Source organism: Myxocyprinus asiaticus, chromosome 25 (genome assembly GCF_019703515.2).
Source record: "Myxocyprinus asiaticus isolate MX2 ecotype Aquarium Trade chromosome 25, UBuf_Myxa_2, whole genome shotgun sequence".
NCBI classification, from domain to species: domain Eukaryota; kingdom Metazoa; phylum Chordata; class Actinopteri; order Cypriniformes; family Catostomidae; genus Myxocyprinus; species Myxocyprinus asiaticus.
Window position 1 is genome coordinate 10368210 of NC_059368.1, and position 18676 is coordinate 10386885.

At 37.0% G+C, this 18676-nt stretch overlaps 1 protein-coding gene across 1 annotated transcript in view; it reads right to left on the reverse strand.

Annotated features, from left to right (window-relative positions):
- Positions 1–18676, reverse strand: part of LOC127416181 (intraflagellar transport protein 172 homolog) — a 40403-nt gene that overhangs the window by 5751 nt on the left and 15976 nt on the right. Inside the window, exons 25-44 of the mRNA XM_051655381.1 lie at positions 18374–18518; positions 18138–18227; positions 17658–17755; positions 15490–15625; positions 15276–15392; positions 14787–14929; positions 14216–14309; positions 13916–13980; positions 11894–12074; positions 10507–10604; positions 8335–8464; positions 6389–6487; positions 5908–6017; positions 4914–4977; positions 3764–3850; positions 3561–3677; positions 2743–2853; positions 2506–2625; positions 1892–1987; positions 1519–1578 (exon numbers count right to left, since the gene is read on the reverse strand). Coding sequence (XP_051511341.1) covers positions 1519–1578; positions 1892–1987; positions 2506–2625; positions 2743–2853; positions 3561–3677; positions 3764–3850; positions 4914–4977; positions 5908–6017; positions 6389–6487; positions 8335–8464; positions 10507–10604; positions 11894–12074; positions 13916–13980; positions 14216–14309; positions 14787–14929; positions 15276–15392; positions 15490–15625; positions 17658–17755; positions 18138–18227; positions 18374–18518 — 2161 coding nt within the window. The remainder of the gene's footprint in view (positions 1–1518; positions 1579–1891; positions 1988–2505; positions 2626–2742; positions 2854–3560; positions 3678–3763; positions 3851–4913; positions 4978–5907; positions 6018–6388; positions 6488–8334; positions 8465–10506; positions 10605–11893; positions 12075–13915; positions 13981–14215; positions 14310–14786; positions 14930–15275; positions 15393–15489; positions 15626–17657; positions 17756–18137; positions 18228–18373; positions 18519–18676) is intronic.

Consider the following 18676-nt stretch of genomic DNA (forward strand, 5'->3'; position numbering starts at 1 on the left):
ACTTGTCCTCCACCACCTGGATTAAGGTGAGTAACCGTGCCACCACGAGGACCTACTAAGTAGTGGGAATTGGGAATTCCAAATTAGGAGAAAAGAAAAAGAAAAAATAGTTCAGGGAACTTAGATATTTGAGTTATGAGCCCAAAACTTGACAACTTGATTTTTCCAGTAATGACAACATTAAGGTTTACAGTGTATACAGCACTACAGTATATACTGATTAGATGAAAAAAAACACAAATTTTGTGGTTTAATTATTTGATCACATACGATAAAATGCAAAAAAAAAAAAAAAAAAAAAAAAACAGTTTATCATTATCAATAATGGTAACAAACATATGTTTGGTGAACCCTATCAAGATTGCAAGCAATTAGTAAAGTTTTATGATGAAGTATGTAATTTTTGCACCACTAGCATCACCAAACCTGTTTTCAAACAGTTTTCCTGAACACTCCCCCCATCTTTCAATGGTCAGCCAAAAATATAGTCCCGCTCTAAACTCATGCCATTGGTTTAACCAATGTAGCTATGTTGGGCATGTTGGGACTTTTAAACGAACAGACCAATGTTCTGAGAGCAGCACAGAGCTACATTGTTTACGCTTTTTGCTGTCTCTGCATATTAAGTTGGGATAAAAAAAATTCAACCCGGTCTCATAGTGAAAACGTGACTCTATATAAATTTGTGCAAAACTTGATAAACGTGTCTCCAGGTACAGTTCCCTGCAGTTTCCAGGTGAAATGAACACTAGAGGTGCTACAACAACTGTATGTTTTATTCACTTTCACTCAAATCATGACTTTAATGGCTGATTATGACTTTATAAATACTTATTTTTCTCTCTATTACTCAGAACCTGCTATTTTATGATATCAACACACTTAAACACATCTTTTGAAAAACAATACATTTTAAAACTTTTATTACAGACTCAACTACATATATACACTTATTCCAATATGAACAGCTTGCGTAGGACTCAGAGTCAGAGGACCGCGGTTCAAGTCCTGCCATGAACTCAAGCTGACACGTGACATTACAGAGTCATAGAAGCAGCACGAATTGATGTGGTTGCTTCAGAAAATGTGCTTTTTTATTTCGCTTCTGCATTTTAAAACACTAATGGTTAAGTTTAGGTGTTGATTTGGTAAGGAGGCCTTTTTTAAACATCTCAGGCAAAAGTTCTTGGTTAGGGAGGTATGTTTTAAAAACAGTTATCTAAAATTCACCTTAAAACCGTGTCTGAATACGACACCATTTTACTTGCTTTTGGCGACCCCAGCTGGACATTTCACTAGAAACCTGCAGCCAAATGTGTTATACAGCACGTACATTTTGAATTGCAAACATTTTGTCATGTTCAAGTTAATTTCACGAGACCAGGCTGAAAAAATTATGTGTTTCATACTATGATGCTAGTAGCAAAACTGATGGTTTGCATTCCCCACATAGCCTACAGTCGAATTTGAAACATACTCATCAAGACTGCAGACACAAGCAGAACGTATTTTACTTACATCAGCCAAATCCAAGAAGCGATTGAGGAAGATAAAAGCCATGTTCTCCCAACCAACAGCCTGCATGAGAAATATTCATCAGTGACATGCAGAGCTGAAATGTCTCTGACTATTCAACAAATTAAAAACGAAAAGTGTAAGAAATGTGCAAAAAACTAGACACATTGCCCCTTCATCTTCAGAATAAGAGGCAACTCGGACAGCTTTTTGAATCACATTATTCACACTTGCTGTGAGCTCTTACTGAAGCAAAAAGAGGAGAATTAAGCCAGTTTCCCAGGGCTTTTAGTTACCCTCCTGCTCTCTGTCTCACATAAATGGTTAAAGCGGGTGTGTGATTGTGTGTTGGGAGCTGGGCTCACTATGAGTTCACCTTGGCAGTCAGGCCAGCTTCATAAAAGGCCTTGTCAGCTGGAATGAGCTCTGTGTGCCTCAGGAGAGAGATGGACAGCTTGGCAGCCACAGAACTCTGTTGACAAGTAAATACACACATACAACACTTATATACAATATAAAACAGCATTCAGAACATATTTAACTTCTGTAATGTGACATAAAGTTGCCCTAAAATGTACTGAGACTCTTAAACCAGAATGAAGATGTATAAGAGTTATCCGTCTTTAAAATAAATGTTACTTTTTTGCTAGTTTAGTGTCCAAATGTTCTTTGGGGCCATCATTTTTCTGAATGAAACAGATTATTCTGCAGGAAATATTGTATTGTGGACTTTTATCCATCAGGATTTGATTGGATTGTGAAAAGTAGGCTACAATATTATTGGTTAATATTTTTCCATGTTTATGAATCATGCACAATAAGATCAAGGACATTAATTAATACAAGTAAACATGATCGACTTTGATTTCAGGATGACACTAAACATATAAAGCATCAAGGACTTATGTGACAGCAAGATGTAAATGCAATACCACATTGTGTTTCTGTTGTTTGCATATAATAAAGATCTGCTGTGAAGTATATACACACCAGCTGGTCGATGCCTTTGGCTGCTGATCGGGTGGCATAATAGTGAGCAACCAGCAGCATCTGCTCAAATTCCTCGTGGGCTGGAGAATTAGCCTCAGAAGACTTGGTCAGGTTCTCACACTGGATACCACAGAGATGAGATTCAGTAAATAAACCACTCCCGCCTGAATATACAACTAATACTGTCTAAATATTGTTTATCCCGGGTGTAAGTGACCATAGAAACCCAGAGCTCACAAGCAGCAGAAGAACGTCCCTCAGATCGGCCCACATCCGATAAGCTTCCGCACAATCCCTGTCTCTTAGGCTCACCAGTTCCAGGAACATCCGCTTGTAAATGTTGAAGTTCTGCAGAAAAGGATGGAAGATGTTGCAGTGGAAAGCTAAAATTCAATATCCTTCAATATATGGGACATATCAAGGAAAAGAGAATTTTGCTAGCTATTTTGAAATAAAACAGTTAAAATACCTCAACTAGTAGAGCATGGCACTTGCAATGGCTGGTAAAAGTCTATAACCTGAATGCACTGTACTTCGTTTTGGATAATGCTAATAAACTACGGAAATGCTAATAAACTAGGCTGCAAATAAACTAAGCTACATCACAATTCAGCAACCTGGCAACCCCTGATGAATGACAAAAGGTTTGCTAATCACAAAAAAGGTCATTTACATCAGGCCCGGTCCCAAAACAAAATCTATGAGGGTGCTTCTGAATTTAGTGGGGGTGCTCTAGAAGTTAAAGTGAAGAATCAACAACACACCAACGTTGCTCAATTGAGGGTGCTTTAATGTCCGTTTGAGGGTGCTAAGCACCCTCAAGAACCCCTTTAGAACAGGGCCTGGTTTACAAATAGAAGTCAGGTACAGTAGCAAAAACAGGCTGCTTTATTCTCGATGTCAGAGAGAGGGTGGAAATTGGTTATGTTCAACTAAATTACAACTGTTTTTGGTGCAAAAAATCTTTGGGTAACATTATAAGTGGACTTCAGTACACTTCAGTACAGACTTCAGAAGTTCCCCTTCAATACACGGATGACACTTTCTGTTTGTACCTGTGAATAAGCTGGCACACCGTGCTGGGCATACAGGTAGAGCACTTTCTCTGCCTCTCCCTCTTTGATCAGATGAGTGGCATATAGGGCGATGTACTTGTGCAGGATTTTAAAATTCTGTTGGAGAAGGCAGACTGTTGGTGAAAATCCTGTCATGCCTCCATACTGAACATGTGCAGGGTGAAGAACAGATGAACCGGCACCTGTTTTGAAGCTGTGTCAATGCATTTCTCCCACTGTCCCCTCTCAGCATACATGTCCAGCGCAGCCACCACATCAACACCAACCAACTGATTGAAAAACAAAGGTCAAGTATTATGAGGCATCATGGTGTACTTTTTCAACTATAAAAAAAGATTTTCATTGAGTCTTCCAGATAATAAATGCAATATGCAGTATTTGATCTGCTCTTAAAAAATCTTTCAAATTGACAGATATTGCTATTCATTGTTTATTTGAATGGATAGTCCCGACTCTAAATTCTGATTGGATTAGCTGTGCTTATAAACACTGATAAACGCATACCTGTTACTGTACCTTCAATATAAATGTACCAAGTTGCTATGTTGCTTGGCAAACAAAGTGAACTATTTGCAGAAGGAAGTGTATTATTGCTGTTTTATAAAAGCATTAAGCCACTTGAGGCTGTGCATTAAATTGATTTTACCATGGTTAAGGGAGTTTTGCACACTCCGCTTCGCTGAACACAGCCTCTCATGGCTTATTGCATTAATGTACAATCAAATAGATTCATACACATGATATACAGTATTTGGGATATGATATAGTACACTGTGCATCTTTACTTTGCATCCTACTTTTTTAAACATATAATTGTTCATTTAACAAGTTTCCTTGATAACATTCCAGCTTTCTCTTCAGTATGAAAAATAAAGCACTGCAATGAGAGGCAAGGGCTCACATCAATTTGGTGACTCATATCTGTTATTCTAAATTGAATCGAGGCAATCATCTCCATTTTTCCCTCCTCACAACAATAACTGAAAACAATGAAGTATCAAACTGGGGAGCTGCTGTCTGTGGCATTGTGTTATGCTCATTTAATGCATTCTTTCACCTCAACTGCTATTGCGAGGAAATAGATTTTCTTTTGTTTAAACTTAAAATTCTGACAGCTTGCATTTCCTAGCAGTGAGTAGCAGACATGCTCTGACATTTTGAGTCATGATGCTCGTGTGGGTCGCATCTCACATCTTTTGCTGATCCTGTTCCTCCTCCAAATCATTACCTGTCCACTCTACTATCCCTATCAATAAAAGCCACAAAAAGTCAAATAAAAATAAAAAAGAAATAAAAAAGAAACTTAAGACAGATCTGATAAGGGAAACTTACGGAGTCAACTTTGCCTTGGTTTTTCAGGTGCTCTTTGTAGCGTTTATCAACATATTCTTCTAATCTGTGAAGAAAGAAAAGGTGAATACACTAAACAGTTGTGCCACTTTTGTTTCTGCAATTTCATGGCAAAACCCTGCTTTTTATTCACTAACTACCAGCAATCCAGTTTAAGCTGACATTAAATGTGCTGAAATGGCACTGCATAGTATTCAATTAAAGGGATAGTTCACCCAAAATGATAATTCTCTCTTCATTTACTCACTCTAATTCTGTCTCAAACTTGCATGACTTGTTTCCTTCTGAGGAACACAAAGACTTTTTGAAGCATGTATGAGGTGTTTTAGTCCAAATAGTGCAAGTCAATGGGGTCCAAAACTTTCAAGTTCAGAAAAGGAGCTTCTCTCATGAATGAGCATAGGAGAGCTGGGCGGAAATGAAGCGTTTCTTCGTTTGTGTTTTACAGAAGAAAGAAAGTCATCCAAGCTTGAGAAGGCATGAGGTTGATTAAATAATGAGAGAATGCTCATGAGTGGGTAAACTATCCCTTTAAAAGAAAATTCTGGGTTCAATAAAAGTTATTTTATTGCCTTTAAACCCTCTAAAAATTGGCCACATTCACTTCCATTGTAAGTGCCTCACTGCAATCCAGATTGCAGAGTCAATTCAGGTTCCTGGATCACAATATTGTGTACAGCAAGTATGTCAGATTGCACAGAAGCAAGACTATTGTGTAATTCTATACTATCTGTCGATTTTTAAGTATAAACCTCAAGTAACACCAGAAAGCATTACTGATTTAATTCCGAAATCTATTTTTCCTGCCATAAATAATAGACAGTCAGAGATAAACTGTGAAGGTCATGCCCACCACTGAGGTTTGTGTTCTGGCTTTGTAATTTTTCTGACAGAGAGAGAGTGTGATTTCACTGCCTCCCTCTAACATTGTTGGCTGTAGCGTTGTTAGGGGCAACCGGTCTGCTAAGGGGCTCACCTTGGATCGAGCTCCTTGGCCACTCTCTTGGCTTTGTTCCATTCTTCTCCCTCAATGAAAGCATCTACAGCGTTCTTAATGAGGTCCAGGTTGAGGTAGAGCTCAGCAGCCTGAAAAAAAAACATTTTGTACCTCAATAGGTCCACAGCTCGAAGGACGCCAAAGAATAGGCGAAGTCTGTGGGCTTTTTGTGCAGTCACATTTCCTTTGTGTCATACACTAAATATATACACACACACATGGGCACACAAGCACACTGAAAGCACAATTTCCTCTTAGTGTGGCGCTCTCCAAACACAATACTTTCAAAGGATAAAAAGCTAGATTTATTTTAATATTTCAGCTCAATATTCTAACTGTGAGGAAAACCAAAAAAGTCAATGTCAAATGGGGAGTTTAATACTGAAAATGAATATATACAGAAAAAACAACAACACAAATACAGAAAAAAACATCTAATTTCATTAAATAATAAACATACCTCGTTGTATTTTCTGAGCTGAATCAGACATGGCCCAACAACCTTACTGACGTCCACAGCCTTGTCATGGGATAAAAATTTAATGGCCAATTCTGCTGCCTGAAAGGACATGAACATATGAGGAAGTATCTGTAGGAACTGTAGGCACAACTAAAACAGAAGCTCTTGGAGAGCATTCACCTGGTATACAAACATACACCGGGTAAGTGAAATAGTTTGTATTTAATTGATTTGGAAAGGAATGCATCAAATGAACAGATACTTCATGTCAAGAGAGTAGCTCTCTAATGGATAGCCACATACCACAGTCAATTGAGAATTTAATTGAAAAAACACATTCCTATTGTACCAACAGTATTTTAAATTTATTTTTTTAATTTTTTTTACTGCATGACCTCTTTTCTTCCATAGAACACAAAAGGAGATGTTGGGCAGAATTTTGGCCTAAGTCACCATTCACTTTCACTGCATGCCTTTTTTTTTTCATACAATAAAAGAGAATGGTGACTGAGGCTTAAATTCTGCCTAAAATCTCCTTCTCTAATCCAGTGAAGAAATAAACCTATATGGGTTTGGAACAACATGAGGATGAGTAAATGAATCATCCCTTTAAGCAAAAGTCAAACAGTCTATCAGCTGGTCCCACTCTGTATACGTACACAGCAGTCTATTATTTACAAACTATAAACATAACCTTGATGATTAATTTGTGTCAATATTTTTAGATATTAGTTATAATTTACATTTTAAAATTACACACACACACACACACACACACACACACATGTTGGTGCGGCTATCCTTATAAGAACTCTCCACAGACATAATGATTTTTATACTGTATGAACTATAGATTCTATCTCCTAACCCTAACCCTACCCTTAAACCTAACCCTCACAAAAAACTTTCTGCATTATATCGTTTTCAAAAAAAACATAGTTTAGTATGTTTTTTAAGTGATTTGAATTATGGGGACACTAGAAATGTCCTCATAAACCACATTTATAGCATAATACCCTTGTAATTACCAGTATGTAACCTAAAAAATTGTCCTCATAAACCACCCAAACCCACCCAAACCCACATACACACACACACACACACACACACACACACACACACACACACACACACACACACACACATACACACACACACAACACATTGCGTGTTCTATGAATGAAATGAAAAACCAGTAAAATTCTATAAGAGATTCATGGAAACGCAATGTCTAATCTGGCTCATCAATCTTAAATTCATGGGGAACTGTGAACATTACAGCATTGTCAAAATAACTGCAGCTTTTTCTGTATTAAAGTACCACTGAGATCAATTCTGGCAAATTTATTCATGTTGGCTCTCTCCCCTTCACTTGATTTAAAGTCAGATTTATGTTTTTGTTTCTCTGTATTTTTGGATTTGTTTAAACAGACTTCTTCAGAATTTTCCCAAACTGTTTGGAATTATGTTTCCAAACGTTTTCAGAAGTTTTCCAAACAGTTTGAATTCATGTTTCCAAATGTTTTCAGAATTTTCCTAAACTGTTTGGATTCACGTTTCCAAATGTTTTCACAATTTTTCCAAACAGTTTGGATTCATGTTTCCAAATTTTTCAGAACTTTCCCAAACTGTTTGGATTCATGTTTCCAAATGTCTTCAGAATTTTTCCAAACAGTTTGGATCCATGTTTCCAAATGTTTTCAGAATTTTCCTGTTTGGATTTACGTTTCTGTACATTTTCAGAATTTTCCTATTCTGTTTGAGAATTTTCCTCAACTGTTTGATTTGCGTTTCCAAACGTTTTCTGAAATTTCTCAAACTGTTTGGAATTATGTTTCAGAACTTCTTCAGAATTTTCCCAAACATTTTACATTTATGTTTCTGAAGTCTTTTACCTTTTTTTTTTATTTAGAAAATTGTTACTGCCAGGTGGCTCTAGATTTTACCTTCATCCAACACTTCATCATTAAATCCACATTAGATGAGTCCTTCACTTTAAGATAGCACTCCACGGCTCGAGCATACTCGCCCGTCTGTTCCCACTCCTGAGCCTGCTCGACCATACCCTCCACACCCCTTAGAACACACACACACATGTACACATACATTATATACATTTATCTGAAATAAACTTATAGTGAGAGACGCCATAATTTGTTTATCATTTCCTACTTTCCATCTGTTTCTATTGACGTCATAGTCTCCAAGGGAAGAAAAACTCAAAAACACTCCCTGCTTTTAATTTTCCAGCAAAAGCAATAAGTACTACAGTTTTATTAGTGCTGGCCAGACAGTTTGAAGCTTATTGTGTTGAAAAAACCTCTGAAATCCCTACTTATTAAAGGTCTTCAGACATTGGCACTTCAAATCCTGAGATGACGTGACGGTTGATGACCGTGAAAGCTAAATGAAAAATAAAACCTTGTTTCTCTGGCATTTTTTCACAGCAGGGAAAAAAGCCCAGTTCAATGTTTTGTATGCTTTCATATTTTTAAGTCATGCCTGCAGGAAGTGAATTAAATCAAATTAAACAGTGGCTGTGAAGGTGTGCACTCAAACAGCATCACATCAGCACAATGGATAGGGGCAAACAAAGCCAAGTGGCTGACAGAATTATTAAAGAATGACACACACCTGAAGAGGTTTGATTCTTCTAAACTGGGGATACAAATGGGACAGTTCAGTTTCACCCAGTACATGAAAAGATCTTGAACTGCTTTTTCTCTGAAAATTAGCCCCTCCTGAAACACTGTGCTTTCTCACTGTACCAAATGATGATGTTGCTTTACCTTCTGTGCTCTGAGAGCACTGACTATCAACCAAGGTATTTATTTTTTTAGTTGATTTTGAAGCATTCACCTCAATTCTTATTTGCAGTCTTCACCATTTTTAGTCGAGTTGTTGTGTAATTAAAAAAAAATCTTAAAAGAAAAACAGCAGATAAAAATGCTTTAGATTGTCAGGCTTCATTCCAGCCCGTGTAAAAATAATATCCAGTCAATTTGTGCCACTTAACAAGCACATTTACTGATAACCGCACTATTTACAGAAATCTACAATTCATTCATTCCTATATGGGGCGTTCTGTAAATCTTGTCTGAGCAAGCAAAAGTAAACATGGGGTGAATCTTGGGAAAGGGTCAATTTCTCTTTTCTTTTCTTTTTTTTTATTTTCTCCCCTTTTCTCCCGAATTTGGAATTTCCAATGTGCTCTAAGTCCTTGTGGTGTTGTAGTGACTCGCCTCAATCTGGGTGGCGGAGGACGAATCTCATTTGCCTCCGCGTCTGAGACCATCAATCCGCGCATCTTATCACGTGGCTTGTTGAGCATGTTACCGCGGAGACGTAGCGCGTGTTGAGGCCCGCGCTATTCTCCGCGGCATCCAGGCATAACTCACCATGTGTGCCACCGAGAGCGAGAACCACATTATAGCGACCATGAGGAGGTTAACTCAATGTGACTCTACCCACCCTAGCAACCGGGCCAATTTGGTTGCTTAGGAGACCTGGCTGGAGCAATTTCTCTTTTCTAATATTTCTCAATAAGCGCACAACTGCACACCTAATCATCGCATTACATACCATTTGCATGCTACATCTCTGCTGTTGGAAAGAGGAAATTACCTTTGAGACCATAAAGTCGCCAATCAAGTCAATCGTAAAAGACAACATGGCAAGAAAGTTCAGGCTATTGAAAGAAAATAGGTTAATGATACAAGAGGCTTAGATTACTGCTGAGTGTGCCTTGAACTGACTATGCAAAATGTTTTTCCCAGGGAAGACAGCAAAGAAGCCTTTGATGTTTTCCCACAAGTCATTAAAAATAGGAAAATTATCTGTGGAGAAGGATTTGCTGCGTGTCTCTGCGTTAATGAGATGCTCATTATGGATTTAATTTAGGATAAAAAGCTGCCATGTTTTAATAAAGGAGGGAAGCCAAGCAACCAAAAGAGGATCTGAATGTAGTTCAGAGCGGTTAGATTTCCGCAGAACTACAGAGCCCTAGATTCTGAAGAACAATAAACAAGGGAGGATTTTCTGAGACACACTGAATGAGACATAAATGTAAAGCATAAAAAGGGGAAAAGATGCTATGAGTTAAGACAGAGTTCTTTTACCAGTTGCCCTCACTCTCATATTCCTTTTGAAGGATGCTCAGCTTGCTGGGCAAATAGTCTTTACAGATCCGCATTGCATCAGTCCACATCCCAGCATCCTGGAAAAGGAAAATATGATTTTACAAAGCTGGCAAAGCTTAATATTCACATTCAGCACACAAGTAGAAGTCTTATATCTTTTCCAGTGACTGTGAACTGAGTGAATTTTTGAACTGAGGAAGGGTTCAAGAGTTTTGAAATGTGATTAAATGCGTGGTCGTGAAAGGATCTAATTTCCATATTCACTATTTCACACATATAAGGGACTTTTCACAGTGTGAATAAATGTTTAATAAAACATAAACCAGAGAAAGTACACAGATTTATCAAAAGTGTGCTTTGTGGTTATGTTGACTTAAAGAGTTGTGTTTTATTTCAGGTGTCATAAACTTATTTCAAGTCTAGGACAGCTTGGTGGATAGACAGAAGGAGCGGGGACCCCTGTTACATTTTGTATAAAATTAATTGCTGCTTAAAGGAATATTCCAGGTTCAATACAAGTTAAGCTCAGTCGACATCATTTCTGGCATAATGTTGATAACCACAAAAAATTATTTCGACTCATCCCTCCTTTTCTTAAAAAAAAAGCAAAAATCGAGGTTACAGTTGAGGCACTTACAATGGACGTGAATGTGGCCAATTTTTTGAGGGTTTAAAGGCGGAAATGTGAAGCTTATAATTTTATAAAAGCACTTAAATTAATTCTTCTGTTAAAACTCAAATATTTATTATTTGAGCTGTTAAGTCATTTTAGGGTTTGTTGACATTACATCGTCATGGCAACAAAGTTGTAAAATTGGCTTTAACTTTACACAGAAAAGGTTAGTAAGTGATTTTATCACACTAAAATCCTGTTTATATGCATATGGTTTACATTTTGTGACTATACTTTTGAAACAGTGAGCTTTTAACATTCAAAAATTGGTCCCATTCACTTCCATTGTAACCTTGATTTTTGCTTTTTTTAAAGAAAAGGAGGGGCAAGACCAAATTAATTTTTGTGGTAATCAACCTTATGCCACAAATGCTGTCAATTAAGCTTAACTTGTATTGAACCAGGAATATTATATATAACACATTTCAATGGGGGAGGGCCAATGAAACATTTAGCTGAAATTCAGCCTCTTACGTTTAACTTTGTTAACTTTTATTCACTTTAACAGTTAACTTTACCAAAAGATAACTTAATACTATATTCATGTTTAACATATTTTTTCACAAAAATTAGTCTGACATCAAACAATAATTGGTGGACCCCCTGCGGTGCCACCGCTGACCTGACCCCCTATTGAAGACCCCCGTTTTATTGTCTATTGATTGAAAATCTCTTTTGATTGAGGACTCTTACTTTGTAGTATTTAACAGCAAGCTCGGGTCTTTGGGCCCTGAGCAGGAAGGCTTCTGCTTTTTGGAATTCCTTCTGGTCAAAGCAGAACTTAGCCTGGCTCACTAGAATATCTGCTACACTTTCTGGATCATGAGCCTCAGCTACTCTTTGGGCGTTACTCCAGTCCTTGTTATGGACATGCCTAAAATAGAGACAGAGGAACCCTTATTTAAAAATATATATAAATAAAAATCATACATCACAGTACATACATGATCATTTAGATTAAACACATTAAAAGTCTTAGCAAACACAGAACAAAATACATTCTTAACGTTCTGTTGTGCATTTTATCAGTTAATGCTATTATTCTGTAATACCTGTGTAATTAAACTGTAACTAACAACATTATCACAGTAACTAGCAACAGGAACTTTTCCCCCTTCAACTTTTGTCCTCAGAGCAGCTTTATCTCATGGAAGTAGTGGTGTAATGGTTTATCGTGGCATTATACATCGTGGTTTAAAATGTTTATTTTTTTATTATTTTATCATCTGTTCTATTCAATACGTGCGATGTCCTAAGCCTACATAATGTGGGCATACAAATTGAAAAGCTCTAAAATACGATTGCACACTAGTAGTCACAGGTGTTGCATGGTGAGTTCGGCTGAAACTGCGGAAACTGAAACCAGCAGCGGAAGAGAGATGCGCCGTTTCAGCATGAGGGATCGAATGTCCGCTTGATGCACGAGAATGATCTGCTCTGAGTGCACAAGAGAAAATTTAAGTTTACAAAGTAATTGAAGTATTTTTAATTTAATTTGATTATTTTCAGTAATTTTTTTCCTCATTTAAAAAGTTTTATTTCTAAAGAAATGAATAGAAATATTGAAACATATGTATGAAATCATGATCACTCATGTGAGATCAGTCACATTAGTAACCTTATAAAAGCTCTTTTATTCTACATGTGGTGGGTGCCATCATATGGACAGCCATGTTAGGATCACGTGACCAACTGAACTACTCCCTTAATCTCAGTAATTGACCTGTTACTGGACACTTTCATTCATGGATTAAATTAATCCTGGTTTACTGTGCATAGTAAATTTTTACAATGGCACTGGTAACTGAAAACTACTGTGTTTGAATGATACAGCTTCCAGGCCACTAGGTGTCACTGTATGCCAATGTAAGTTACTTCGACATAATTCAAAAATTACACCTTTAATGATAATACCATGCAGAATATTATGTATAATAATGCTATGGGGGAATATAATTCTAATGTCATGTCTGATTTGATTTAATCAATAAATAATTATTATTTAACTGGATAAGTAGGCACTTCAATTAAATATGTATTTTTGAAAAGAATATTTAGATGTAATCAGAGACAATATTATTTTAGAATTTTTTTTTTTTTAATTTAAAATATTTTAAATGTATTTAATCAGTGACAGTGTGTGAGCAGCATATGTATCTAATATAATTCTGTATTTTCAGCAAAGCAGAATTATTAGCTAATACTTCTATTTGGTGTCACCATTGCCATCTTCTAGGCTGATTTTAAGTCCCAGTACATCTCTGATGGATCATTTAGAAAATTTAAGAACAGTACTTTTACCTACATTTTAAAGGAAAGGAACTGTTTTGCATTGGTCTTTAAAGTAAAAAAAAATAAAAATAATTGATTCAGGCTTAGTTTAAATAATCGTGAACCAAACCGTGAGTATTGTAAACTGAACCGAATCGTGAGATGAGTGAATCAGTACACCCCTACATCTTACTGTAGCATCAGAGCCCAAGCCCACCACTCCTGCATGAGATCTAAAAATCAACACTCTGCATCCTGGTTCCATCAGCTTCTGGCCACTCATTGGATCAACTCACATGTAACAGGAGTGCCAGAGTGCAGGAAACAGTCCATGTACACAGGAAATTCTAAGGCAAGGCAATTCTCTTTTACCTTTGAAACCTGATTGATTTCAGTGATGAGTGTGTATTTGAGTAGGAATGTGTGATATGAAAGCTCACTCACATTAGAACAGCCTCCTTGGGTTTCCCGGCTTTGATGAACTCTGTCTCAGCTTCAGTGAACTTGCCCTTGAAATTGAAACATTACAGTTATGCTGTGCACCATGGGAACATTAATAATGAGAATAATAAACCCAGTGTGGGCCTAAATTAGAGTAAAAAAGGGAGTAATATTTCATAATAGCAAATCTAATATAACAATATTGCAAAACATTATTGCATTAGCATTCAGACAAGCTACTTTGATTGTACTGTACCTTTACAGTGCAGAAAAAAAGAATCATGTCTGTGAATTCAGTAATACCTGGTCTTCAAGAAACATGGCATTCTTTAGATGGACATCAGGGATCTTCTGTTTCATGGAGAGTCGGGCCAGCTCAAAGGCAAAATCAAAGGAGCTAAAGAAGACAAAGAGTGTTCTGTTATTAAAGAAATCAAATGAAAGAAAACAAATATAATCAAAATTGGAGTTTTGTGCCTTTAAGGCCATGTCCACTATAATACGTTTTCAGTTGAAAACTCTGTTTTCTATTTCCTAACATCATCATTGTTTTCCAAATGTGGTATCCGGTACTAGAAAGTCGATGTTTTTTGTGGAGGAAAACACCGTTCTAGTGTGGATGAGAGGTATAAACTTAGCAAAATAAATGCGTTTTCAATCTAAAACATATTAGTGTGGACGTGGCTTAAGTCCATGTAGCAAAGGCCTTGAAGTTGACAAAATTAGCTTTACGCAGATATACAGATTTATTTTACAGACTTTCTCTTCTACAGAAAAATGGACAAAAAATATTGACTCATCTTGCATATAATTTTGACAGCAAAATCACTAAATAATGCAATTAAGTCCAAACACTGACTTAGCAGAGACTTACCAGTTATCAGCCGCAAAGTCAATGGCCGTTTCCAGCATACCAAACTTGTTGAGCAGTTTAACTGCTGCCTCTCCTCCAAGACTCTGTGCCCACAAGTATGCCACCTGTTTATGGGCACTGGCTCCTCCATAGCTCTTCGCTATCTGTTGTGCACACATCAAGAGGAATTTGTATCTGCCATGTTTGAATCCCTCTTCATTTTACATTATATCAACTCGAATCAAAGAGAATATACACTACGTGGCAAGTATGTTGGCACACCCTTCTAATCAATGAGTTTGGCTATTACAGCTACACCGATTACTAACAGGTGCATAAAATCAAGCATACAGCCATGCAATCTCCTTCGAGTTCAGAATAGCATACTACCATACTACTCTTCCCATTACTGCAGAATCAATATATTGCAGAAATAGTATGAGTAGTGAGGTAGTATGCTTTTCAAACATAGCAACAGGCTCCCCTTGAAAGTATAGTGTGCATACACACCCTATAAGCTTCCTCCCACATGTCATTGACTCTGTACATGTTTACAGCGTTTTTCCAGTCCTGACCCTCTAGGTAGTGGTACTCTGCTTCCTGGAACCTGGATTCAGCCTCCAGCTCCTGTGATAAACACAACACAAAGCATTCAGAGCATGTGAAGGTTTTATTGAGCTATAAGCAACACAAATTTCAATAAAGTTCCCATGTCCAATTTAACCTTGGCCAGGTGAATGTGCGTTTCCTGCAGCAGGTCTTTGTGATGTATGGCGACTAAACGGATCATGTCATCATACATTTTGTTGTTCTTGTACATGGTGATAGCCAGGTCTGGTTCATCTACAGTGGTAAACAACCTATAGACAGAGGGATACACTGAGATCTGACTGCTCAATGCACCAAAGTTTTAATCATAAAAATGTGAATTTCAACAATATATTTTTGCCTTGAGACTTCTGGCAATACTAATTGTATAAAGTGCAATAATTTTTAAACCTTACTTGGGCTGTTCGGTCATTTCTGACCAATTCATTTGTACAAAATTTCCCTAGACTTGTAATATGAAAAAAATAAATAAAAAATGGACTAGATTCAATGAGTCCGTGTCTTGACCTTTGCTGTGACCACAGGAAATGAGTGGGAGAGACCCTAACACAGAGCATAATCTTTTTCAGATTTGTCAAATACAATCAATAAATCAGCCACAATGCAGAATACACACACACAGAGTGCAAAACTACACACAGGCACACCTACACACACAAGTCTATTGGTGAGACTATAACACAGATACATTTTTTTAAAATGTGTCAAATTAAATCAATAGATCAGCCACAATGCAGAACAAACACATAGAAATGGGGGGGGGGTGAGACCACAATACACCCACAATGTAGAGCACACACATACATACACACACACACACACACACACACACACACACAAACACACATTTGAATGGGTGAGACTAACACACTAACACAGCCAGAAGACAGAACGCAGAATGCAGAACACACACACACAGATCAAAGAACAAAAACAAAAAACTTCTGTAACACTATGGTCAGGTTTGACTGTAAGCATAATGTGACATTACTGCTAAAAATGTCACTTCAAAATGATTAAAAAAAATGTTTAACTTGAAAACCAATAATTATTTGAAAAGGCTTAGAAACACAAATGCATAACTTGTGATAACCAAATCTAAATCTAAAATGCGACATTCTAAAATTAAGTTACCACAGGCAATCAGACCACATAGTCTCTGCTGCCATCTACTGGTTATTATTGTCATGACATGATTTGCAAGTCATGTAATTGTTCTTTTCTCCCAACAGATTTCAGCAATCTGCCCTCAATACATGACACATTCACATATTTTATTCATGTTTCAACTTATAGAAGTGTAGGTTTTTCAAAAATGACAGAGAAGAGACAAGGTGTTGACCTTTATTAAACAGCCCAGAAGGATTAATGACAACATGATATCAAAATTTACCATATTTACTTTCTTAATAAATGTCCCTGGTTGTACTGTGCATGAAAAATTATAATAGTAATACAAAATGTAATATTCATTGGCCTTTTCTTTTCTGCTGATTTAACCAAGGATACGTGGGTGGAGAAAAATAGCATTAACCAATAACATACTAGCCTACTTTCATGATCCAATCAAATCCGGATCTATAAAAAAAGTTCCGCCCTACGTTATTTCCCACTAAATATTTTGTTTCACATGTAAAAATGTCATGTTATGGAAGTTTAGGTCAACATGAGATTAAAATGGACCCTCTTATCTTTCTTAATGCATGTTCCACTGATGTCTTTTAATATGTAAGGTTAACCAATAGCCAAATAGCTATTGAGACACTGTTTTGGCAAACTTGCAGTGAGGTCTCATTCCAATCTGGTATCTGAAATTTCCACTAACCTTGATCAAATAAATTCTAAATGGATATATTAGTCCCATCCTATATTTTTCACACTAAATATCCAGTCTCACTCTGTAATTTGTCACATTACAAAAGTACTGTAAAATGGGTTGCAAACAAGGTTTTATATTAACTTTAAATGAACTGTGATTGCAGTGTCCCAAGACTATCTTTTTTTAATATACCTCAGATTTAAATTACTCAGCACCAGAAAGTGTGCTGCCGTATAAAAGACAAATCACACTCAGTATATCAGTAACTGAACACATCTAGCAGTCAATTTTTGCAGTAAAGCAATATCTTTGAGAAATGTGACTGAAATATCAATTGAATTCTCTATATTTTCTTTATCCAGAGTGAGCAAATTTTGCTTTTGTCTTTTATAAAACACACAGTTAATGAATCCTGCCATCAGTAATCAATAGTGATCAGATCAATGATTCTACAGTGTGTTTACCTTTCAGCTTCTTTGTACTTCCCCTCTATCTCAAACTCTTGTGCTCGACTGATGTAAAGGGCAGACACATCCTCTTGTGTCATGCATTTCACAGCAAGCTGTGTTGAAGAAGGACAGAAAGAGAAAGCGAGTGGGGAAAAACAGAATGCGACATAATAATTCAAATTTAAATTGATTATGATTAGTCATAATTCACATGTAAATTGTTCAGGATTTGAATCAAGAAAAGCTGCAATTGTGTTCTCAGTTTACTACAACACTCTGATTTAGTCAAGTCAGCTAAAGAAAACAATCATGCTTGCCAAACCCAATTATCATATTTTAAAACAATACATCTTGATCTTGGACCCTTTGGAATACTGTAGAGTAGGTGTGCCACCCCCAACCAAACTCGAGCAACTGTATTTCACAAATTCTAATGGGATGGTGCCTTTAAGCAAAACGGTTTAAAGAACTGCAGAGGAACACAATGTGACTCACCTTATGAGCTTGCTCCCATCGCCCAGCCTGAGTGTACATATCTATAGCATCTTTGATATGATCCCCTTTTACAAACAGACGTTCTGCCACCTGTTGCTCAGCAAAATAGGACAAGTTTAGTCAACATAGATTCAATCCAGATCATGTTTTTAGATGAGATTTGTTCATATTTAGCAGATGATCTGTGATTTAAGAGGTATTTCCTGATTGAATCTACTTTATCAGGTAAACTTTACCTCAAACTCTTGTACAGAAGCATAGTGTTGGGCTATCTTGAGGTAATACTTGGCTGCAGTCTTGTCCTCCTGTAGCTCCAGTATGTGCAATGCTTTCTTCCACTGACGTGCTGCGATCGCCGCCTCTATGGCCTTGGTAGAGCGGCTTCACCAGGGGAGGAGAGTTAGGAGGAGATAACAAATTCAGATAAGGACAAACCAAATGGAGCCTGGCAACCTGATTCAAATGGAATTGCCCAGTTTGTTTCAAACCCAGTGAAAGAAGATGTGGTGAACAAATATGCACCTGCAGATCTCAAGCTT